This window comes from Lacerta agilis, chromosome 6 (assembly GCF_009819535.1).
Source record: "Lacerta agilis isolate rLacAgi1 chromosome 6, rLacAgi1.pri, whole genome shotgun sequence".
In the NCBI taxonomy this organism is placed as follows: domain Eukaryota; kingdom Metazoa; phylum Chordata; class Lepidosauria; order Squamata; family Lacertidae; genus Lacerta; species Lacerta agilis.
Window position 1 is genome coordinate 59,855,146 of NC_046317.1, and position 25,083 is coordinate 59,880,228.

The 25,083-nt window shown below is 40.5% G+C and overlaps 1 protein-coding gene across 5 annotated transcripts in view; it reads right to left on the reverse strand.

The window, feature by feature from the left end:
- KCND3 (potassium voltage-gated channel subfamily D member 3) overlaps nucleotides 1-18,934 on the reverse strand; it is a 274,156-nt gene extending 255,222 nt beyond the window's left edge. Inside the window, exons 1-2 of one of the 5 annotated variants that reach the window (XM_033152953.1) lie at nucleotides 18,496-18,934; nucleotides 5,345-6,457 (exon numbers count right to left, since the gene is read on the reverse strand). In XM_033152953.1, the coding sequence (XP_033008844.1) occupies nucleotides 5,345-6,450 (1,106 nt within the window). In that variant the 5' untranslated portion in view covers nucleotides 6,451-6,457; nucleotides 18,496-18,934. Of the gene's footprint in view, nucleotides 1-5,344; nucleotides 6,512-17,601; nucleotides 17,674-18,067; nucleotides 18,189-18,495 lie in introns of those variants that run through there. The other 4 variants (XM_033152950.1, XM_033152951.1, XM_033152952.1 and 1 more) reach the window with 4 other exon arrangements.
- Between the last annotated feature and the right edge of the window lie 6,149 nt (nucleotides 18,935-25,083).

A 25,083-nucleotide genomic window follows, 5' to 3' on the forward strand; every position in this document is an offset into this window, starting at 1 on the left:
AGGCGTATCATAATGGGGAAGAAGCCAGACATTATATGCTGGCTCCTCCCCAAACACTACACACTTTTTGTAGCTCCTTCCCTCACAATGTAGTATGCTTGTTTGAGGACTGAGTAATAATTGTGTAGGTAGCCCCTGATTAGCCTTGAGAACTCTGGGAACCCTATTCCTGGGGTGGCATTTTTTATTGGTTTAATGGTCTTTCAGTCCAGGCAGAAAAAGGGAAGGGGGAGGGACTGAGCAAGAGAGGAAGGGGTATAATTTTGCAAATGGCAGCACAATTTAATAATGATATATCTAATTGAGCTCTAAGTTAAACTTTACCCTCAGACAGCATCATCAAGCTCTCACCGAATCCAAAACACTCCTACAATTCCAGTCTGGTACTTCCTGTGTTTAAAAATAAACTAAAGAAACAGTGTCCCAGACTCAGATTATAGCTTAGCAGAGATTTAGAAGATATGGCTAAGATTTTCAAAGTTGTGTGACAAATGGATTTATGTGTTCCTTGAGTACAGCTGCCAAGTTTGATGCTTTCAATCTTTTGCTATAAATAACTGTTGTGTAATCCATATGTTGTTTTGGTAGGGTTGCAACAATCCACGGCAAATTTTATGGAGGACCAGTATTATTATTATTTTTTAATCTACTGGGGTTTCCTCTATGGCAGGTTAAAATGTCTAAAGAGCTCGACAATCCAACAAACTCTTGAAGCAGTGCACTGATGGTGGCATTACCTTAATCCCTTGGAATTCTGAAAGAAATCTGAATCCTAGCCTGCTGGTTTGTCAAAGTATTACGTTTAAATATTTGGATACTGCTAAAACTCAAATTCAGAGGGTGTTGAACCTGAAACCTGTGGGATGTCATGTGAATGGATTTAGCTAGTACATCTGCATTCATTTCCAATTAAACTAGTTAAAATTATAGGAAAAACAGTAAGACAAAACAGCCAGTCATAGGAGGCCAAAATAGGTCATTTCAGACTTCCTCTGAAAGCTTCCAGGTTCAGCTTGAATAGCAGAGCTGTCCAAGACATTTTGCTGCCTGTGGCAAAGAATAAGATGGTTGTCCTATCCAGCTACAGAAGCTGGCTGGACTGGCAGCTGAATATTTCAATACTAACCTCTACCACAACTAAGGGCTAGTTGTGGGGTGCAGGTCAAGTCAGGGGGCATGCACAACTCTGTCTCTAACAGAAGGGTACAGCCAGGGACTCAGGAGGAACAGCCAGGGAGCTGCCAACAATGTCCTCCAGCATCTACCACCTGAGGCAGTCATCTCTCTCTGGTCAGTGATAGGATGGATCAAGTTGGATGGTAGTTTGAATAATAAGGGAACTTGATAGCTGTATACCCACAAGAGATATGCATTTGCCCTCAACTCTGACAATCACTTTCATATAAAACACACTCACACACTCATGAAGGTCCAAGTTCTAATTTTTGAAGCCTAAAATCCTGCTTCAAAGACAAATATTTGCATTCAATCTTTGAATCAAATCCAAAGTTAGAGAATGCTATAACTGGTTTCCTTGAATGTCCAGAGACACCATGGCAACCATCTTGGTTTAGAGCTGCCTTTTGCAAAGCTTAAAGTAACAATGTTACTTCATCAAAAATATAATGCAACAAGTTGGCTGAACAACCCCAGTGACAGATAATGATGTGATTTGTGATGTCATCTCACTTTGTTCATTTTTTATGAACTATTGATTCCATTCTGCTTTGCAGCTTGTTCTCTTTCATAAGATTTTGTGTTTTCAAAAACTTTGATATGTATTTCACAACATGAATTTGGCCATGTAGAGATAATACAGATTGGTTTACATAATTTTACTACAGATATACAGTATACATCACTGCAGAAAGGATATGATTTGGGTAAAAGGAAGCTAATATAACAGGATTTGTTATTATGGGGGGATACAATTCCCCCCCAAAAGATGGTCTAGGCATCATAATCTAATGAATGCTCACAGAATCTCACTCATGTGCACCCACTTAGATGAGAGCACAAAATAACGAATCACATGATATTTTGTAAGTAATTTAAAAAAAATGCAAACTTTGTTCACATACCTAGTGACAGATGACACATAAACATGACAGATCAAAGAAAGAGACATACATGGAGCATTGGATTCTGCCATCATGACATTATCTGATGTTTTGACCTTATTAGTCTGTATCAAAGAGGTCTTTAAAAGATCTCAGAAATGTAGATTACACAAACTGATTGCTACAGCAACTTGTTTCATTTAAAATCACCCCAGACAAACAATAATAACGGATATATGTACGTTTAATCTCTTTGGCAGGGAAGTGATTTGTGGAAAGCTTAAATAGATCTTCCTTAAATGTTAAACATCCTATTTTAGTGTCTACATTTTTTTTATCCTCATCAGCTAGTTTAATGCACTCCCACTATAATTTCTATGATTATCCTAGCCTGAGAACACTTTAGAGTACTCAAAAACACTCAGTTTGGACTATCATTATGTGTGGAAAGGGAACGGTGTTCTATGCAGCGAACCATTTCTTTTAGCTAAATAGCGAACTAATGGTACCATGGAATCCTTCCCTGCTATGTTTTGACAAAGAGACATGTTTAATTACAAAACATCCTGTTATTGACAAGGGGGGGGGGGTGGAGGTGGAATACCAGCAAAAGTGCATCTCTCTTCAGATGCTAGCTGTTTGCCAACATTCTTGAGACTCGTTTTATTAACTTTTAATAGCAACTCTGTATCATGACATTATAGCATCATTTTTATAAGTACCTATATCCTCCCTGAAACCGATATGATACATGTTGTATTATTTAGGGTAAAATATTATAACCATGCTAAAACAATATTCAACACAGATTACATGCATTCTTTCCCTCACCTTCAACATTTGTAAATAATTTTTGATGTGTCTCATTTTGTTGGAAGCATACAATAAGTAAAGTGGACATTTGTACACATTATCAAATTTCCCCATCATTTTACACCAGTGTCTTAATACATCCTTTTAAACACCATCCTCCTTCAAAACATCCTTTTATAACAATCACTTGAATTTATGTGTGTGCTGATCTTTTTTCTGTCCCGCTTCCATCCTAGCTGTCTATGACTTGCTGAATCATTTAGCTGCTTTTATCACTAAAGAAGGCCAAAATATAGCTGAGAACTAGGTATTTTAGAGATGAAAGTACCGGTACTCAATGTCTAGATCATAATATGGTGACATTCCAACACTGATTGAAAACCACTGGTTAGAAGTTTACCATTCATTCAAGCATATCTCCTAAGCTTTATTAATGTTTTCATATTCGTATGTTTCCGAGAGCACAGAAAATCCCCAAGTTACAATTGCTCACAGTTTTTTTTGAAAAACGAAGTACGTCTTAATAGTTTTAACCTGTGATAGCTTGCATGTTCATGCACAGTATGAAAGCATTTCAAAGCAACAGCAACGCTATACTAAGTCTAGCGATCAAGCATCATGAAAGCAATTGCTAAATGCTTAAAAATCAAAAGCCACATGAATTCCCAGGCAGAAGCACACTGTTTACATTTTTTAGTCTTGTATACAAGATTTTAATTTTGTTACATGTGGAGATCATGGAAGGCTAGATAGCTTTAAATAGCTGGAAAAGAAGCAACTAATGGTTACTAAAATCTCATATGGGGGGGGAGAGAGAAAATGTGTTTCCAGCAACTAAAACCCACCTGAAATGTTAAATTTTTGTTTTTTTGTTTTTAAAAGTTGTTAATTCACCAGGATTCCTGTGAAGTTTGGGAACAAGTAGAAATGTCCCAGGGGCTATGAATTCCCTACTGTTGACTAGATTTGCACCTGTCTGAGCTATTTAGACACATGAACCACAATACAACACCAGGTTCATAACATACTTAAGCCCATGTATTTGCATTGGTTCAATGCAGTGCCTTTTTTAAGAAAAAAGGGTGCTAGTACTCACCATGAAAGTATTACAGTAAGTGCTACACTTTTAACATGGGTGTGTGTGTGTGTGTGTGTCAGTACTATGTACCTTTGAGTAACCCCAGAAAAGAAGCACTGATTCAATGCATAATTCTGTGTTGTGATGTTAACATGATGTTATAATGGTCACAAATCTTGATTGATCCATGAGCTGTTGGCGCAAACTGGGCCATTTCCCTGTTAATAAGCCAGTTCTGTTCTCTAAAACCTTACCATATCTCAATAAATTGTTTTCAATACCTATCCGGATTGAAACAGGGGTGAAGGAACAATCTAAATGTCACAATGTCACAAGAACCCAATTCACCATGCTTTCTCCCCCCCCCCCTTTTAAAAAAAGAACAGTTTAAAATGTTTCAGGCATACAGTACACTGTTCCTCAGAGGCATTTCTTAATGCATGAAAAATGTTAAGCATGGATCGCCAGGACTTTTGTTCATTGCTAACTCTACATGTTTGGCATTTGTCCTCTCATACTCATCCCAAGCAGACATTCCTGTGCTTGGGATGAGTATATCTGTGCTCATAGGATGGGCAATGAACAAACGGAGTATGTTCTAGACATCTGAAAAAGTTCTTAAAGTCCTAGAAAATCCACTTGAGTTGACTGTAAGAATATAGCCTGAAAGACAGTTGCTGCTGCTGAAAATTATTATTAACATTGTCATTTATTTATTTATTAAATTTGTATGCTGCCATCCATCTGAAGAGCCCAGGCTGGATCATCAATACAATTGTAAGCACTGCTGTGCTTAAGCTGACATCTTTGAAAAAGAGCAGGTGCTCAAACTATGTATCTGCTTGATTTTAATTACAATTTAAATTTTTTTTAAAAAAAAAAATTAGTTCATTGTACCCTTCAGTTATTTCCCACTCCCCCCCCTTTTCACCTTCTGCCAGGGTCAGACCCTCTTCTTTCATTTCAATCCTTATTTGACTTTAATAACATTTAAACTCCTGTTGAAGGCAATGTGAAAAGCACCCAGATAAAAGTAAGAGTGGATTCTTTAAACCAACGCAAAAATGAAGATTCTTACAGATCCCTGCTCCTTATGCCGAAATTGGAAGCAGAATGGATTGCAAGTAATGCCAGGGTTAAAACAACAGCAACAACTAAGATCTCATTTTGAACAACAATATGGACCAGATGTCACTGCTGCAAAGCCATCATGACGTTCTGTACATATAAATGTTGGAAGTTGTGCACAAGACAGCATTGAAAGAAAAAGAAACAGACCTCAATAGCTGCTGAAGCTTAGGTCTCTGTTTCAGAAAAGGAAACCAGCTTGCAACCTCAACCCACCAATCAGCTCACGTGACCTTTGGTCAGGAAAGAGAAGTGAAGCACTTACCCAAGAGTTGTCATGGTGACAATAGTGTACCAAAAAGAAGCTGGGATGCTGGTGAACTTGCTGGCTGAAGATCCTTTCTCTGCATAAAACATCACAGTAGCAAAGATGATGATTGCCATAGTGAGAGAAAATAGAAGAAAACCAAGCTCTGAGGCACAGCTCTTCAGAGTGTACCCCAGGATTCGCAAGCCTTGGGAATGACGGGAGAACTTGAAAATCCGGAACACCCTGAAAACCCTCAGAGTCACAAAGGCTCCACTGACATCTTCATTGTCTGTCATCACCAAACCAATATAGTACGGCATGATGGCCACCACATCGATGATGCTCATGACACTCCTGATGAACCTGTAGCGGCTGGGAGCTGCAAAGAGTCGCATAAGGTATTCAACTGTAAAAATCATAACACAAGCTGTGTCCAAGCAGAAAAAAGCCATTTCGTACCTTTCTCCACATGGTAGTTCCTTATTGCCAGGGATTGTTCCACATGGTACAGTCTCCACTACATTGGTGATCACAGAGACAGCAATAAAGAAGCCGGTGACATAGTAAAAGACTAAGGCTAAGGTGCTGGTATGGGGGTTCTCAAAGGCTCGCCACATGGTTTGCCGGAAGCTCAGAGCTGGCATAGACTCTTGCTTATTTTCAGAGTCACTGTCATCCATCAACCGCTCAGCATTTTCCCGTTTCCTGTCTTTGTACTCTTCATAGCAGCAGTCCCCAATGATATCGGGTAGGATCCCATAAAAGGCAAGCTCCTCATCATAGGCTGAGATGCATTCATACCTTGGGTAGTGCAGTTTTCCAGTCCTGTAAAAATTTAAGATACACCTAAAGACATCAGGGTCCCGGTCGAAAAAGTATTCCTTTGTGTCTTCGTTAAAGAAGAACTCTTTTTCTGTGCTGCCAAGCAGAGTGTCAGGGTACCTCTCCAAGGTAGTCCTCCAGGTCTGGAAGCGCCTACCACTCACATTCAGAATGATGAGCTCATCCTGTCGTTTGTTTTTATCCGTTGGGGCCAGTGGCATAGGACAGTTGGCAACTGGCATCCATCCTATGGCAGCTGCTCTGGCAAAGGGCAGCCATGCTGCTACACCCGCAGCCATGATGGATCTGATGGAAGAAGACAGCTCTTCTAAAAACTGCTTGACTTCAGTTCAATTCCATCTACAAATACAATTAAACAAAATTCAGAGTGAGTGGCCCCTTTGCCTTTGATGCTATCTTTATAAAGATTTAAGACAGTTTCTGCCAACACAGTGCCCTCCAAATATTTTGGACAAGAACCTCCACCAGCCCCAGCCAGCATGGCCAATGATAATGGATGGTGGGAGTTTCCTCCAAAACATCTGCATTAGGTTGGTTTAAGTCCTGGTTTAAGTCCTTCACTATTTCTTGGTTAGATAGTAGAGCAAAATGTTTTCAAACATGCAAACTAGGTGAGGCAGATTTTCAGTGGCAACCACTGTACATTAAGTCTACCTGGTGACATCTTGAAAAAGACTCCTGCTGCCTTCTTAAAGATTCATAAGGAATTGTTTAGTCATATCCCATGGATAAGCAACCCTCTCTCTCAAAAAGCTGACTGCAATCTCCTTAACTGGATCCCTGCCAATTTTGGTTCATAGCCTATTTCCAATGGTAGAAATATTGGAAAGGGGTTTCTTAGGCAGCAAGACAGAAGTAGCCAGGTTTCTGCTGCTCCAGGGATTGGGCTCTCTGTGTTGATTCCACCCCTCCCTCCACCCGCAGTAAAAATTCCTGTGATAGCCAAACTTTACTGCTTAGAACAATGAATGTTTTAAAGCACTCATGATAATCAGCATGGAAAAAGTTATGGCATTATTACTGGTAGAATTTTTGAACAGTCAATTATTCCTCATTAAAAGCATTTAAAAACAGCATCAACACACTAATTTAAATTTGCTTCCTCATGGGACTTCCGGCGGCTGACGCCATTGCGGGTGGTCGTGGGTTGCTTCGGCTGCGAAGCACCCAGTCCATCCCGGGGGTTAGGAGCCCCGCTACCGCAAAGCGGGGCTCCGGTTGGGGTGCGGGAAGAGCGTCCCGCTCCCTGGGCTCCCCGGCTGTGCCCGTTGTGGCTCCGAACCCTTCCCCCGCTCCCCCTGTAAAGGGGGAGTGGGGGTGAAGGGACGACGGAGCCGGGCTATAGGGGACATGCCCCAACCGGGATGTAAATGCGGCGACAAAGCCTGTGATGAGCGTCTAAGTTCTACCTGTCTTTAGTGAGTGTAAAGAACCCAGAGGCGGTGAGTAATTGATTGACTCTTTGTATCTCTGGAACGATCTGGGGGAAAGAAGAAAGGCAGCCCGCCTCCCTCCCTTCGGCGGATGAAAGGAATTAACCCTTTAAGTGACTGCTGCCACAATAATTGATAGAAAGTATCTGGAAATTGAAAACTGAGACTGTTGAGATTTCCCTTCGGGGGTTAACTGGGGGAAAAATATCTCCACTTGAAGTTTTGGTCTTTATACTCCGGCATCGGAGAAATGGCGGCGACTTGGACTTTCGTGGGAAAAAGTTGAAACAAAGGAAGGAAGAGAGAGGAACTGAAACTTGATACCCATCCTCCCCCCCAAGATGCTGGACTTCGCGCTCGCGCTGGCATTGAATTCTGATTTGGAGGATGAGGAAATGCTCACTGTCTTTCAACTGGAACTGCTTAATCGAAAACTACAAGCCTTGAGTGGAATTATAAATGGAAAGAACTTATTTTCCACAGAAGAGGCTTTTCAAAAGTTCTACACAATGGAAACAAACTTTTGCAAAGAGCTGGGAGAGGTGTTTGAAGGATGGTCTGAGATGGCTGGGCAACTCCGAATGGAAGGGGGGCCGGTTTCTGGGGGTGGCAGCCCTGGAACGGGAAGATTTACAATATCCAGACTCCGAGGTGGCAGCTCGGGGGCAAGGGACATAGAATTAAGATTTCTACAAGAAGAAGAAGTATGGCACAAAGAAACGGAGAAACCCAGAATAGAGGGGATGAATATCCTGAAGCTCGATGCAAGGTTTGTTGGGAATGCAGCCTGGATCTGTGGACATCCAGAAGAAGATAATTGGAGATCCGGTCCTGGTGAAAGACAGAAAAAGACAATGGACAGAGGGGGAGTGGGTTGAAGTATTAAATGTATAATCTGAATGGTCTGCCACGGTATCCGAAATCGGAGTGTGAAGTCTGTTAATTACAAGTTTATTTTAAATAAGTAAGGAGATATTGAATTTTAAGTTAAAAGCAGCATGATAAAGGACAGAAGAATTAAGTTTAGCTATAAGAATATTTGGTCAAGATTTAGGTTATAATGCAAAGACTAAGACAATTGTGTTTTTTCTTTTTAAGTAAAGTTAATTTTTTTATAGAGAAAAGTTGTTAAGGAAATAGTATATTGATTTAAAACCGAAGGTGTATAGGCGGGGGAAGTCAAACGTCAAGATTCAGAACTAGAAAATTTTTTTTTTGTAAGGTATACAGATAAGAAGAAGAATCCTGACATTATGTGTATCTGTATTTGTTTTGGTATTTGTAGGTGTGGGGTTGGGTTTTTGTTATATTATGAAAATGTCAATAAATTCTGTTAAAAAAATAAATAAATAAATTTGCTTCCTCACAAACAAGCTTAAGATATCATTCCCAGGTGTAAACAATGGGTCCTGATTTAGAAACTCGGAAGCGCAACAAGACATTTCACAAAACGTGTTCTCTATGTGGAAAAACAACTCCTAGTGGCTCATATTCACATTTAGAAGTATGTGGGGTAGCCTATCCTCATGTGACCTGCGTGGTAGTACCCATTGTTCCACATGAATATGCTGTCCAGTAGAACATTCCCCCAACTTTGTAAGTTCCCCCGGGAGTGACCTATATGTCAAGCAGACAAAAACCTGGCTGTGCTAATTTTGTAGAAGAGAAGAAGAAGAGTTTGGATTTGATATCCCGCTTTATCACTACCCGAAGGAGTCTCAAAGCGGCTAACATTCTCCTTTCCCTTCCTCCCCCCCAACAAACACTCTGTGAGGTGAGTGGGGCTGAGAGACTTCAAAGAAGTGTGACTAGCCCAAGGTCACCCAGCAGCTGCATGTGGAGGAGCAGAGACACGAACCCGGTTCCCCAGATTACGAGTCTACCGCTCTTAACCACTACACCACACTGGCTCTTGTATATGCACACACACTTGTATATGCAGAGCAGTTGTTCCAGTAGCACAACTTTTTCATCATGCATGTAAAGTAATTTCTGGAGCAGATCATATATGATCACTCCAAATATAGCTGTCGGAAGGGTCTAAAAGTGCTAATTTATTTTACTGGATGACTCATCAGTAATCTGTCACAACTGCAAGACCAAGATTGATTTCGAATAATCACAGTAAGTGCAATGACAATGCTAATAAAATAGCAGGATATTGTGAGACAAGAACTAACTACCAGCAAGTGTTACTATCAGCTGAAAGGTTTATTGAAGTCATACATATTCAGGGGCCACTTCATTATCCAGACAGTGGTCTAGTGGCTGCAGAAACTGATTCCCTCAGTAGAGAGACTGGCATTTGTTGGGCTAATGCTGAATCCTTAGGGATTAGAGAGGGCTATGTACATGCTTATGGTAGGCACTGTTTCCTCTGCCAAGAGAAAATGCACACCTCTCCCTAATCCCTGGGGATTCAGCACTAGCCCACCAGATGCCAGCTTGCCTACCGATTTGCTTACGGCAATAACAGGCATATTAATAATGCGTTACAGGCTACTGAATTATGAATTTCTATTAGAGAAAGCACACATTACCAACAGGGAAAGTCAGGCATAAGCACCATTGAAATCAGTGTGACTCAAAAGCACAGTTATGTGCATAAACTTTCAATGTGTTTCAAGTGTGTCTAGCTGGATTGCGCATAGCTTTCTAAGCCATGCATTAGGATAGCTGGACTATCTAAAAAGAATGAGCAGGGTTTTCAGTTTTGCCTATTAACACATTAATGATGAGCATAGTAATTTGTGAAAGTGGCTTGGAAAGATGTTGCATAGGGAGATAAATTATACAATGGAAATATGTGCATGTTTTCCCATAAATAAGTCCCATTGATTTCAAGGGGACTTGCTTGCAAGCCTTTTTGGGTCATATTTATGCATATTTACTCAGAGGTAAGCACAGGAAGGATCTCACCTTTGCAGTATAATGACATCAAAGCATCATTATAGATACATTTATACCTGCCTGCATAGTAACCAGCTGTAGTGTTGGTTCATATAAACACTGGATTTTTAATTGGTTAATTACTAGTGTAGCTGGCTATATGCCATTAATAAAAAGCAAAAGTGTGATCAGGATATGCAGCAATCAAATTTATTTTATTTTATTGTAAAACTACATGCAAATTATCTGATTAACAAGTTATTCCAATGAGATATCAAGATGTAAAATGGAAGAACCTCACAAATTCAGAGGATTTTGTCTCTCCATTCACAGCTACCAGATTATTTTCCTAGAAAGAAGGAAGATTCCTATACGTACTTAATTTGATAAATTTTCTCCTTTGGCTTCAAGCTACTTTAAAAAAGAGAAACTTACACTAATTATAGTAGACCAGCAGCTAAGCCCCTCATTGCTCATTTTCTGGCAATGTTTTTACTTAACTTTGTATGTATAATTTCTCCACTGGCAAGTGCCTTTTTTCTTGGTTACCTCAGTACATCAGAATGGTACAGCACATTAGATATTAGACCACTGGGTTCTTGAAAGAATTGAAATGTTTAAATTTCTGGAAACAGCCATTCTGAAAATGGTGTGTGTGTACACATGAGTCATTCTTGATCTTGTGTGAACAAAGTGCACATTATAGCAAAATACAACTCTTCAAAAAAAGCCAATGAGGGTCTTTCTAACCAAAACACCAAATAATACCCAACTACCAGCATGCCTTGGATGAAAATTCATTTTCTAAATCCAAAGAACTAGCTGTTAAAGGGAGGAAAAATGTACTTCACACTGAACATCCCGATTGCACACTGATTTATGCCATACCCTTTGCATTCTTTACCTTTCTCTTCCTTTGCATTTACTCTCAGATCTCCGGTGTTTATTTAATTATTTAAGTATTTGCACGTCATTTCCACCTCACAAACTGCCATAGAAATAGCTGTTTAAAACTTTTGAAATAAGGATAAAACATAAAAAGAAGGTAGGAAGAGGCCAGCCAACAGGCAGAACCAATAAAATGGACATTGATAATGATATACAATGATATGATATACAAGCCGATGAAATTAACAGGCAAATTCTATAAAATGGCAGATTTTTTTTAAAAAAAAATCCACCCCAAAAACCAGAAGATTACAAAGGAAGCCATTAAAAGGCTTGCTGAATAAACTAGCTTCAAGGATTAGTGTTCTGCTCTCCTATATAAGTGAATGGCCACCATTCATTCTAACAAAGAAATAAAATGCTGCATTTCAGCACAGCCCCCAGCCCCCAGTGCAGGGAATGAGTCATACTGCACCCTTTCAGAGGATTCAGAATACAAATCTGCTTCCCTCTTATATCCTGCCAATCACAATGATGGGCATTTTGCTAGCTAGTATCCAAAGTTCACTACTGGAACTATCCTACGGTGATCCAGGACCTGGTATCCTTCTGCCTGGATTGCTACAGTATGTTATATGTGGGGCTGCCTTTCAAAGCAGCCTGAAAACTGCAAAGTAACTCGGACTGGTTGTTAGGAACATATCATACCAGTACTTTCTCATCTTCTCCAACACGCAGTCCATTTCTAGGTCCAGGTCAAAGAGCTGGCCTTTAATGCCCTTCATTCCTTGGGACCTTGGCATATGAAGAACCACCTCTTTGTACATGACTATATCCAACCTTAAGATTATGTTCTGATCGCCCATGCCATATCTGAATGATAGTTCAGTGTTTCAATATTCTTGGTCTTGAAGTTCTGTAGAACAGGGGAATCAACTCAAACCCCACTAATCAGGGGTGAGGCAGGCAATGTGTAATATAAATCATAATACAACAATCATCTGGTAGACTGAGGTATCAGAGTTACAGTGTGTACCTTCAGGGCAACTTTCTAGATTTTGAGAATGTACCCCACCTGAATCCACGCACCCAGATTTCAAGGGGTGGGGAAAGTTAATACATAAACACATCATGGTATTTCCCTTGAAGGCTATCAGAGTGAGACTGATATGTCCATTCAGACACTATAATGTTTATTTATTTTATAAAAGTTATACACTGCTTGATAGTAAAAACTCAAGGTGGTTTATAAAAGGAGAACAGGATCCACCCTGTGTCCATTTTCAGGGAGGGGGGGGCGTGTAAGTGATGCCTTACAAACAGTAAAAATGCACAGGATAAAATTCCCAAGAGTGATGATGTCAGAATTTTCAGTTTTGCTTGGTAGTACACAGTGCCCCCACCACTACCACCATCCTATTTAAAAGGCTAGCTTTAACACAGCTGCAAGTTGGTTGATGATATTCTGGCCTTTTGTTCATTGACAGAACAAAGTCATAAATAGATCCCAATAAGTCAGTGCTGAAAGCAGCTTGCAGTACTTTTGATGCCAGTCACAGCTTTTCCATTTGCCTGGGCATTTTACCGTTGCCCTACTGCACCCTTAGCCTTTTAATATTGTTTTATGATTGTACTTTATTGCTTTTATTGTATTTTATGGCTGTGTGGCCATTTTTTCTTACCTTTATTGTTCACCACCCTTTGACGAAGTGCAGTTTATCAATATCTCAATTAATAAATGAAATGAAATGAACAGAAAGGTACAGAATACCATTATGTTGCTCTAGAAGGCGGTTCCATGCACTGAGCTGAGTACAGGCAAACCCTGATGAGAGGTCTGGCAAAACATGCAATTCCCTTTAACCCCTGCAAGAATTAGCATCTATGGACACAGAATAGGACTAAGAAGTCATATATTTCTGAACTTACTGCAGATTCCCTGATTTAACATGAGACAAATTTTAATGGGGAACTCCAAGAAATAATCAAACCTTAATTTAATTCAATTCCTAGGTTCACAGTATTAGACTCAATGTTATTTCAGTATATTGGTCTATAATGGGCATGTCTATGAATAAAGGAGAGCAGGCAGGAGCTGGTGAAGCACGTACTTCATACATGGTTCACCCCTGCTGATGGACAGATACTGATGATAGAACAGAATGTAAAACTTCCAACATTCTTCCACAACCAAAAATGAAAAAGATGAAAGGGCAGGAGATATGTTACCAATGAAGAATTTTGTGATGCTCAAGGGCTTGAAATTCTGCAAAACGTACTGGGTTGTATCCCATAGTGCCCTTTGCCCTGAAGGAATGCACTTCATCCCCCCCCCATTTTTATTTTTATTTTGCTACAGGGGGTTGGGGAGACCCTTTGGATCAAAGAGCCACATCAGTGCAAGGGAGTCGATTGGCTACAATCCACTGTTACTGGTTGACATTTTGTTCCCTGGTGGCAGTTTCTTCCTATGAGCAAAGAAATGTTACATTGAGACTTACATCAGAAGATGGTATGAGGGTATAATTATTGGAACCAGTTAAAGAAACTGAACATAGAGCCATCACATGATCAGCTACTTTCCCATGACATCAATGAAAGCCAATTATTAAAAAATGTGTGATTTCCTATAAGTTACCCTCTTGATACATGACCACTTATTTTTAGTAACTCTGCAGAAGATTCTGATTACATTCAGGGATTGCATCAAACTACTCGGGGCTCACAGGGCTAAGCATTTTTAATGGCAAAAGTCATATGAAACACAGGCTGCTCAACAGAGACTTTTAGACAATACTGGATGGGCATGGAACAATGCTGGATTTATGTGGTAATTGTGTGACTGAAACTGAGTTTTTCTCAAAATTCCTTAGAGGCATCAGAATCTACAATTGCGTAATGTAGATCTTTGTTATAAATTCCAGCACTGTGTGCATGGCCACTCCACAATGTTGCCAAAGGCACTCTTAATGTGTCCCATAAAGCATTACTTAAGACATTAATAGATCATGAATAGGTTACACATTTTAAAACCACTTTTTTTAAAAGAAAAAGATCCTTCTGGGCCTGTATCCTTACTCTGAAACTGTAAACTCTAGCTATCTGCACAAGAAATTAGAACATCTGAGTGAATTGGAAACATTACGTTAACGTTATCACTTTGAGCACAGTACCATGTATGTTTATTCGTTTATTCAAAAGTAAGTCCTGCTGCATTCAATAGCACTTACTAGCATTCCAAGAACATATGCACAGGACTGCAACCTTATCTATCAATTCCAGGAAGTGCAGACAATTTTCTGATATTGTACTGGTTATTGGCTCATGTTCCAACATATAAGTTACATTTCAGGAGTCAATAAGTATCATCATCATCATCATCATCATCATCACTACTACGACTCTTCTTCTTGTTGTTGTTACAGGGTGGTATAATTCAGTTGCTTCCAGTAATTTTGGGGAGTATATTTTAGGATATCATTGATACTATGTGGAAGGGCCAAAGCTCAGTGGTAGAGCATGTGCTTTACATGCAGAAGGTCCCAGGTTCAATTCCTGGCACCTCCATGAAACCTTGAAGAGCTGCTGCCAGTCAGTGCAAACAGTTTGCTAGATAGACCAATAGTCTGAGCCAGTACAAGGCAGCTTCTTATGTTCCTAACAGTGCATTATTTCAATTTCTATCTAGGGGTTGCTTCAAAGTAGGATAAAGATAGAATTGAAAAGGTAGCATGCAAAAGCATAAAACATATAATTGGTATGAAACATTGATCACTCAGTGTATCACTCAGTGTTTTATTACTCGGTAGTTTGCAGATAAGGGCTGTGAACCACTGCTGTTGAAAAGTTATATGCTTGAAGTAAAGTGAGAGCAGAGGAAAAGCCTTGTCAGTGACATTTGATTTGTAATGGCTGTTTCACACATACAAGTCATTATGTGACACTGCAGTTATTGACCGTTCAACATATAGGTATACATTCACCCTTAGTTCCATTGACAGAACTTACTTCCAAGGGGATGCAAAAACTATGTATTTGTATTGCCAATGAATACCAATAAGGAATAAAAGTTAATTAATTAATTAAATCCAACTGTTGATATTGATCTTTCCTAGACTCCAAAACCCACCCCCACCCAAAAGTAAAAGCTTGAGAGGAAAGACTGCACACAGTATTTTATGTAGCTAATTTAGCAGCAACAGGTTAATGTGTGGAAAGGTATAGAAAAAATTCTCTTCACATACAGAAACACAAATGCATATAGTATTTACAATAAGAGTATTGTGGGCCATGCAGAATCCATTTATGAGCAAAGTACATCCTGCAGAAGTGTCCCCCATCACACACTGTTGAAGACAATAGTTCACTTGTTACCATTTCAATTAAACATATACAAACATGAATTGTAAACTCCACACTGAGGCAATACCTTTATTAGACCAACCAAGATATCACAAAATAGTGGCAAACTTTTGAGTTCACCAGAACTCTTTATCAGGTGAGATGTTACACAAAGTGGGTGTGTGATCGGGTTAGGAGATTACAAAACTCAAAAAAAGAACAGCAAAAAATTCCTCATTCCCTTGTCTCCTCCTTTGTGTAAGACATTTACTGATGAAGAGTTCTAGACAACCCCCTTCTCACAATTTGGTAACTTTTTTAATAGTTCTAATAAAGCATTGCCTAAAAGTGGATTTTGAAGTGTTCTACCCCCCTCTTGAACCAACTGTTGTTTTTTAGACATATTTTTTTATTCTAAAAAAAATTACACACTAGACAGAGATGTCTTGACAGTGTCTTTTACTTGGCAGCCTACTGATGGTATTTCAACTAGAGGAGATTGTGTGCGTGGTATGACCCTTTAGACTTAAACCAAATGTCAACAGACTGTGGAAGCAAACAGACTGTGTTTTCTCTAGGTAAGTGCCATGCCACCCAAAAGGTGCAAAGAAAATGGTAAGTCAAGGCTTTTCTGCTCTCTCAGAAAGATCTGCTCTTTCCAGCCACTCCAGCCATCCTTCCGCATATAGAAATAAAGCTTGTTTGAGCTATGTCTTGCTTTATTGACAATAATTTTATTTTCACTTTGAAAATGTAAATCCACACTCCTTTCTGGGATCAATAGTGCACTGGAGAAAAAAAAAACTTTTATAGAACCACATATTTATTCCTGTTCATTCAGAGGGAAAGGAAATAAATGATGGACTTTCATCTCATTAACTTCTGACAACCATATCAATATTTCTGGGTGTCACTGATCATCCCTAGTTAGACTTGTTTTAAGAAACTTACATTATCTGTAGAAGCAGATAAAGGTAACTTCAAAGAGCAGGGAAGGCTGACAAACAGAATAATGGGAGTTTCATGGAATTATAAAAGCAGGGAGAAAAGCTGGTATTCTGAATACTAGTGTTTCCTTTTTTAAAAAGTCCTTTTTATGTGGGTCAGGTTCCAGTTTCAATGATCTTTTCATTTAAAATGCAAACTATGCTCAGATGAGATTTCTACACCCTCTCTCAATTAGATCTCCTCCTCCTCCTTCCCCCATGGTAGATAATAAAACTTCTTGCAAAAGATTTCTTCTCTCTTTTCTCTAGCAAATGTACTCAGTGAAAGCAAATCTTAGAGCAACAGGATAGAGACATGTAAACTTCATTAATCCAGCCTCGCCCCCACCCCAGCACCATGCATAAAGCCAAATTATCCAGAACCTACCTTGATTTTTTTTTTTAAATCACCCACACAATAGATGGAAAACCACACATACAAAATGATCATGGAACAAATGAAGATCAGTCCTTTGGGCTGAATGTGTATCGCCTTCCCTAAATCGGAGCTCTCCACATGCAGGTTGGAGGAATCAGGCAATATCAGCAGAGGGAAAGTAGAGAAAGAGGTGACTAAACGGCTTATCTTGTTTTTGCTGAGCCTGGTAAGCTCCTGGGTTGACAAGATGCTTTTGCAACCGTCCACCTTTAAGTCCAGCTTGGAGTTTTGCTCTTGCCTGATCAGTCCTATCCAAGCACTCCAACTTTTCCCTCATTTGCTGGTGCAGAATAGGGGACCAGAATGTCTCTCTTGGAAGGTAGCTACGAAAGCAAGGTTCTGAAGGGAGAGACTGTGTACACCGAGAGAGAGAAACCATACATGAAGTTAGTCGTCTGCACGCATGGCTTGACATGGAAGGGCGATGTGACACGGGTGAGGAAACTAAGTTACCTGTTGGAGGCTCTCCACTTAGATAAGCAGGCACTGTTTCTCAGGTATGTCTTGCAGCCAAAGTTGCTGGTGCCCATTTTTTTTCTTCCTTTCTAAAAGAAAGCTCTTTCCTTCAGCTACTATGCACCTCTATGCTTTCTGGTTCTCATCCCTTCGGTTTTCCATGTATGCACATCCCTCCCAACAAACACGTTGAAATTCTATACTGAATTACCTGTGAGTAAGTCCCATTGAACTCAATGGGGCTTACTCCTGAGTACCCACGTATAGAATTGCCCTGTGCCTTTCCTTCATCCCGTTTTGGGTGAAGTCCGGTTTTGCATTTTGCTTTCCCACCTTTGCCTAAATCTCCAAATCCGAGCGCTCTTGCCTTTCGGAGTTAAAAGAAGCCTCAAGGAAGTGACTGATGGGCTACAGCGGGGCTTAGTGACTTCGGTAAAGTACGGTAATACAAATGCATACATACATGGAATACAGGCGCTCAGCTGCTTTCCCCGGCGTGCGTCATCTCATTCGGAGATTCAGATTATACTTAAGCAGTGTGTGTGTGTGTGTGTGTGTGTGTGTGTAGGAGTTCAGCGGAATGAGCTGATCTGTGCTTTGGAAGCAAAAGGAGAGAGAGGGGGGACAAAGCGGCAGAGAAAAGGAAAGAGCACCGAGGGAAAGAGAAAAGTGTTCCTTAGCATCTCATCTCTCTCTTTTTGGTCACAGTTCCCAAAAGCATCCACCGTCCAAAATTCAGGTAAGGACTTAAGAGGAGAGAGAAGCAGAAACTCATGTTTCTGACGGGCTGCAAGGAAATTCATCTCCGCCCCCACGCCCGCCGCGCCCCCTCCTTTTTTCTTCCCCCCACACGCAGACATACACGCACTCCTCGAGTGCTCCTTACTTTACCTCCTGGGCGAGGAGCTCCCTTGTCATGCCATGCCATCCTCTTCGCGGGTGCCCGTTCAGCAGCTGGGCTGAGGAGGTTGCCATCCAGATGCTGAAGGCGCTTACTCTAGCTGCTCGGACTGGGGAGGGCGGGTCCAGGGAGGAGGAGGCGCTTGCCAGGGGCGCGCTTAGCCCATCAGCTCAGCAGGCGCACGGAGAGGGCGCAGGAGCTGGGTGTGCTGCTGATGCGAATGCGCGTGGACGTCGCCTCCCATCCTCGTGTTCCGCCGCCGTTTTTGGTTACCTCCCTGCCCGGTTCTCGTTCAGCAGACAGATGGCGCAGTCCCACCAGGCTTGCACCAGTCGCTGTGTGGCCAAGCCCTGATGTCCACCTCCACAAGTCCGCGGGCGGGAGCGAGGGGCATTCAGCACCACGAGAACGGTGGACAGCTCCTCGCGTCCCACAAGCTTCTTTCCTCCGACGCTTCCGCAAGTCCGCCTCGCGGCCGTTTCCTTCCTGTTTCCTTTTCTCCAAAATGCCTGTTGCCATTTGGAAAGGGCCACCCCGACGAGGAGGGTGGATCAGAAGCGATCGAGGAAACAGATCGAGATCTGCAGGCATAGTTCGCTTGTGGACTTCGAGAAATTACTGGACTCCAGCTCCCACCATCCGTACCCAGCATTGTCAATGGCCATGGATGATGGGAGTTGTTGTTGTTGTTGTTGTTCAGTCGTTCAGTCGTGTCCGACTCTTCGTGACCCCATGGACCAGAGCACGCCAGGCACGCCTATCCTTCACTGCCTCCCGCAGTGGGAGTTGCAGTACAACAAACATAAGAAGTGCCACAGGTTCTCCCAACTGTGCTCTAGGGTATAAGCTGTTCTCTGGGATAGGGAACATTTAGCAAAAAGTTTAATAGCATTTTCTGCAATTTTAAGACGAAAGCAACCACTTAGGTAGGGGGTTCATGTAGCATCTTCCACATGCTAAATGGGATTTGAACTTTTGCAGTGATATGGCAAAACAGAGCAACAGATGACTGTAGACGAGGAAAACCAAAGGCATAGCCTTTAAGATGCAGCGATGAGGTTTGTGGCAAAGGTTTGTGGCAAAGGTTTGCCAGACACTCACTTCTCACCAGCAGATGTCAGTCAAGATGAGGCTACTCTAAGACGATCTAGAAGGTAGTCTGCCTTCTTCTGCTCATATCAAAGCGACAGCTGCATGTATGATTGGATGGCAAATAATGGAGAAGTAACACCTTCCTTGTCCTCTTGCCAAATTCAGAGCACTGGGTGATTTAATCATAGTCTACTGCGAAGAAGATGACAGTGCAAATGCACAGAACAAATTCTGCCCCTCCACATGCTGCAAGTCATTCACACAGTCAAACTGACATTGCATGAGTGGTGTGTTGAGTGGATCTGTGCCACTTTTGCAACATTTAATTGATGGCTCTGATTAATCAATTAAAATCTTTATAAATGATTAAAAAAGGCAACTCTGATTCACTGGGCAACACATTTTCTTTCTTTTGTTTTCTTTTTAAAAATATTTTTTTCATGTAAGTACTTAGTGCTTGCCTTCTGCAGTTCTTATATCTTAAAGGATAATTCTCTCACACAATGGGAAATGCCTCTTCTAAGACGATGCTGCACCATTTAGAAGCAAAGAAATAGTTCTTCACCTTCAAAGTGATTTTTTTAAAAAGCTAAATTATGTAGATTTAAATGATTCATTATTTGATATACTAATCAGTGTTTGGATGTGGAAACAGACTGGAAAAGGTCCAATAAACAGAAGCTGAATCCATATAAGATGAGAAGATTTTGGGTGGATGATTTGTATGACCAGGGAACTGATACTCATTCTGTGCTACAAAAAATGAGAAATCACTGTCCTGCCTTATGACAATTCTCATCAACCCCAGTCAACATAGTCAATGGTTAGGGATTATAGGAGCTTCAGTCCAACAACATCTAGTCCTGTTGCACTATAAGGGGTCCCATTCCCCTGGCATATTTGAGATGTGACTATCAGTACTGATGGCATCTCCAAGAAACATTTTTTTTTAAAAAAATAACCATTAAATCTGATCTCTTTCTTCCACAACCAAAAGCAGTATGGAATTAGGACTGCATTACCAGAGTGAGAAAGCTGGCACAGTGCAGAGAAACATGCAGAAGATGTAGCATTTAATGTAAATAAGGTCCCCAGGAAATCGGGATTTCCTACTAAGAACTCCAATCACTTTCTCCATGACCTGTAGTAGTATGTGTGGTGGGGATGACTATCAATGCCAGATGTTATGGGACTCCAATTCCCATCAGTCCCAGCCACGTGGCCAGTTCTCAGGGATGGTGGGAGCTGCAATTCTACAACATCAGGAGAAGAACAGATTTCCCCATCTGTTTTTGCAGATACAAAAAAACATGTATTTCTTCCTGAACTACTTTGGTTGCATGGGCAAGAGAGGTTCCATAAGATATATAAGAGCCCTGGGAAAGTTGTGCAATAATCAGAGGACTAGTATTTTTAAAAAATAAATCAGATAACTGAAGGATTTACACTTGCAGACTAATATGAAAAATAATTGTAGCAAGAAAGTAGAAGTTAATAACACGTTGATAAACATATACCATTTCTCTAAAATTGTGTCTGTATGTAATAATGAGTAACTTCTTATAAAATGAGCTGGCTTTGTTGATAACACTGTTCTTTATTTTCCTAAGGTACAAATGGAATTTCCCAGCATTTGGCTATATTTATCCTGGCAACTACCAGTAAATTAAAAATTACTTTTAGGCAGTGCTTTTTCTGGGGGTACTCAAACGTATACTGGCACCTTTTTTTCCTAGAAGAAAAGCATTGCTTTTAGGCCCACAAGTTCTGTTTCATTCTTTAGGTATCTGAATAAGATTTTCTTAGGAACTGTGACATTCTGTAATTTGAAACATTAGAGATTAGATTTCTTTCAAGACTTCATTGATATTTGGACATGATGAACAGAATACAAAGAGTGGCACCTCAACACATATTTTGTGCATTTGAATAAATGATGTTTCATTAAATAGTGTTAAACACCATTGGTAAATTATTTTTTAAAATACATTTTCCTTTATATTAGCACTGATTACATTCCAAGGTCAAAGGATTGCTACCTTGGTGGCCACATTGCGACCATTACCACAATGGTTAGAGCTGAATTGGATAAAAAGGGGAGAAAGGGGAAAGTAATGGTGAGGTTGAGCTAGTGATAGACAATTAGTAGTCCAAAGAGAGCAACAGAAAGAAAGGGTCAAAGAAAATAGGTGTCTCCAGAGTAGGGTAGCCATTTATCCTACTTTACAGAGGTGAGTCCCTTATCTGAGTGGCTGTCAGAGGATAGTCCTCTGTTTGAAGCCATTTGAATGTGTGCCTTGTCCAAATGCTATTTAAAGGTAAAAAGAAAAAGAAAAACCATAAGAAGCAAGAACAAGGTTTTTTAAGCTGCTCAAGAATAGTTGGCATCTGGGCAGCAGACTGAATAGGAACACTGGTCATCTGGTCACAGTCATAGTCCTCCCCTTTCTCTTTAAATTATAGGAAGCACTTCTAAATATCCATCTATATATAGAAAATAGCATATGTGAATTTCATGCAAATACTGTTTTGTGTATCTGCTTTTCTTGCAATGTATAACCGACCATTCTAGTCCAGAACCAGCTGGTTGGGAAAGGAATCTAGGTCTAGCAGTCTCTCTCTCTCTCTCTCTCTCTCTCTCTCTCTCTCTCTCTCTCTCTCTCTCTCTCTCTCTCTCTCACACACACACACACACACCCCTTCATGTCATTTTGAAGTCAGTGTGCTGGCTATCAAGTGTTTGTCACAATCTTCTGTAGAAACATTCACTTTTCTAGAGCTGCCTTCTATTGATAGCAGGTAAGAGCACACAGTTGAAATATAAAGATGTCAATGTCCCCTAGTGATGGAAATGAGTTTACTTTCACTCATAATGTCATCCTTCAATAAAATGTCCCAGCTCTACTCTTGTTTTCTCTGTGCTTTAACCTCTTCTCTCTAACATCTGTGGCCTGGCTGTGATTTTTCAGCAGCTGTTCCCTTGTGACATGTCCCTCTTTTAACTTTCTTTTTCTATTAGAAAAGCTAATCTGGGAGTTCCTTGCTCCTGCTCCCAATTCTGTACATTTAAATAGAAAATAAAAACCACAACCAGGTAGCTGGGCAGCAGAGCTAGGACCAAGAAAAGGTGTACTATTCACCATCTCTCTTATTTGCTTTTTCACTGGCCTTAGTCCTTGGTGTGGCGTGTCATTTTATAGTCTTCAGACCTTAAGTACAACCAACAGCACTTAATCTAGCTGTGTATTTTAAATACAGGTTGTGGTGGTGGTTGTGGTTGTTACATATTTATTTATTTATAACTCACCTTGTTCCATGACAGGTACTCAGTGCATCTTATAGATAAAAGGTGGATTATGTAGATAAAGTCTAGGCTGCACTCCTCTGATCACTGTATCTAGAACAGGTCAGTGGAGTTATCTAGTACACTAAATTCAGGACAAAGTTGGAAAATAACAATGTAATAGAGAAGCAGCCTATAGATCAGGATCCAGAACTGTTTTAAGCATGCCTAAGGTGTTGGGCATGGCTAGTAGGATATTTGATTTTCTACCTTTGTGTGATAGAACCCCATGCCATATCACAGTATTGCTCTCACTGGAATTCTGAGGCTTTACACCTGACTCCTATGGAAAATACTGAATGGTAATTGGTCCAGCAATACCCAAATATTCTCTAGGATGGCCACAGAGAAAGTTTTAATTAATTAATAATTAAACACTAGAGCTGAGGTTTCATTGAAATGCTTATCTTTCCTGAATGTTAGATTTCAGATGAAAATGTGCCTGGTTCACCATACCTTGACTATTTGGAAACTGCCTTAGTAATATATTATAACACTTTAATAATATAGCATTCTCATAATAAGCAGCTAATAAACCAGAGTTGACCTTTACTTTTTCTTTGTATTAGTTTCCACACCTCTTTGTGGCTGAGAGGAATTCTAAGTACAGCACTTCGGTGAACAGGATCAGGTTGGAGGAAACTGAATCTTGTGTAAATAAGGAACATAAGAACTTCTGGATCAGGACAAAGGTCTATCTTATTCAGCATCCTCGTCTCACAGTGGCCAAGCAGATGACTCTGAGAAGGCTGCAACAGCACTGCCCCCTCCCTTGATTCTCAGCATCTGGTGTTCAGAGGCATACAGCCTCCAGCACTGTAGGTAACACATAGCAATCATGGCTAGTAGCCATTGACAGCCTTAACCTCCATGAATTTGTTTAATTGTCTTTTAAAGCTGTCCAGGTTGTTGGCCATCAGTACCTCTTATGGAAGTGAATTCCATAGGCTAACTATGTGTTTTGTGAAGAAACCATTTACTTTTTTCTGTCCTGAATCTTCCAGTGTTCAGCGTAGTTGGATTGTCCTGAGTTTTAGCATTATGAAAAAGGGAGGAAAATGTGGGACCACAGCCTTCACAGCTGGATCTCATCATAGCAAGCATGATGACAGCATTTGGACATGATTGCCAAGAGAGATAAAATGCAGTTACTGATGTGTTTTGCCTGAATCAATTCTTTGGGATGGCCTCTTCTTTTTTTAAGTGCAATCTATTACTGTAATCAACCATTTAAAAATTAATCTGATTATACATGGAACCACCATGACAAATGTAATCAGTTATTTTAACATTCCTAGAGAGAATTACCTAGGTTGAACGGCCTTGTCATAATGAAGACATGATGGTTCATAGCAGTGTGGAAACTAAGGAAAGGGGTGAATGCTCCCATGAAGGTGACAGTGGTTCTTTGCTAAGAGTACAAAGAAAGAGGTGACACTATTATTGCATCAATGCCATGTTCCAGAATACTCTCACAAAAAGCTCACCAATCTGGAGGGCCCCTTATTCCTCTTCTAGAAGCAGCTACTGCTATTTTTTCCTGTTCTTTTGCCCCCATGCTATATAGCAGCAACTTACCTGAAGGTAAACATATAAGTACAGATGCTATTTGACAATGGAATCGACTACTTTGGAAGGTGGTGGACACTCTATCATTGGAGGTTTTTAAACAGAGGTTGGTTGGCCGTCTGTCAGGGATTCTTTAGCAGTGATTCCTGCACTGCAGTGGGTTGCACATTAATTCAAATGCTAGGGCAACAGCAAGAAAAATAAGAGCAAATGGGAGATGGGAGGGGGGAATGCACAAGAAGACACCCTGGGAATAGGATTAACCAAGCTAGCTGAGATTTCTCCAGCCCTTCCTCAGAGTTTCTTAGGGTGGGTCTTTCAAAGCAACCTGAAGATCCCAGAACTAAAATGACATTTTCATCTGACATTACATTCATGCAGTGTGTCATAAAGGTGCCGTGTTGCAACTGAGAAATCAAACAATGCTGTTCAGATGGCATGTCCCTGGAAGCCCTTCAACACTTTGTTGCCATCTAACAATATTTCTAATCTCCCTCTAACCAATGTGGCTATTCCTCAAAAGTAAATATAAATTGAAAATCTACAGTGTTTATATCTGTTGCCCTATAAATCT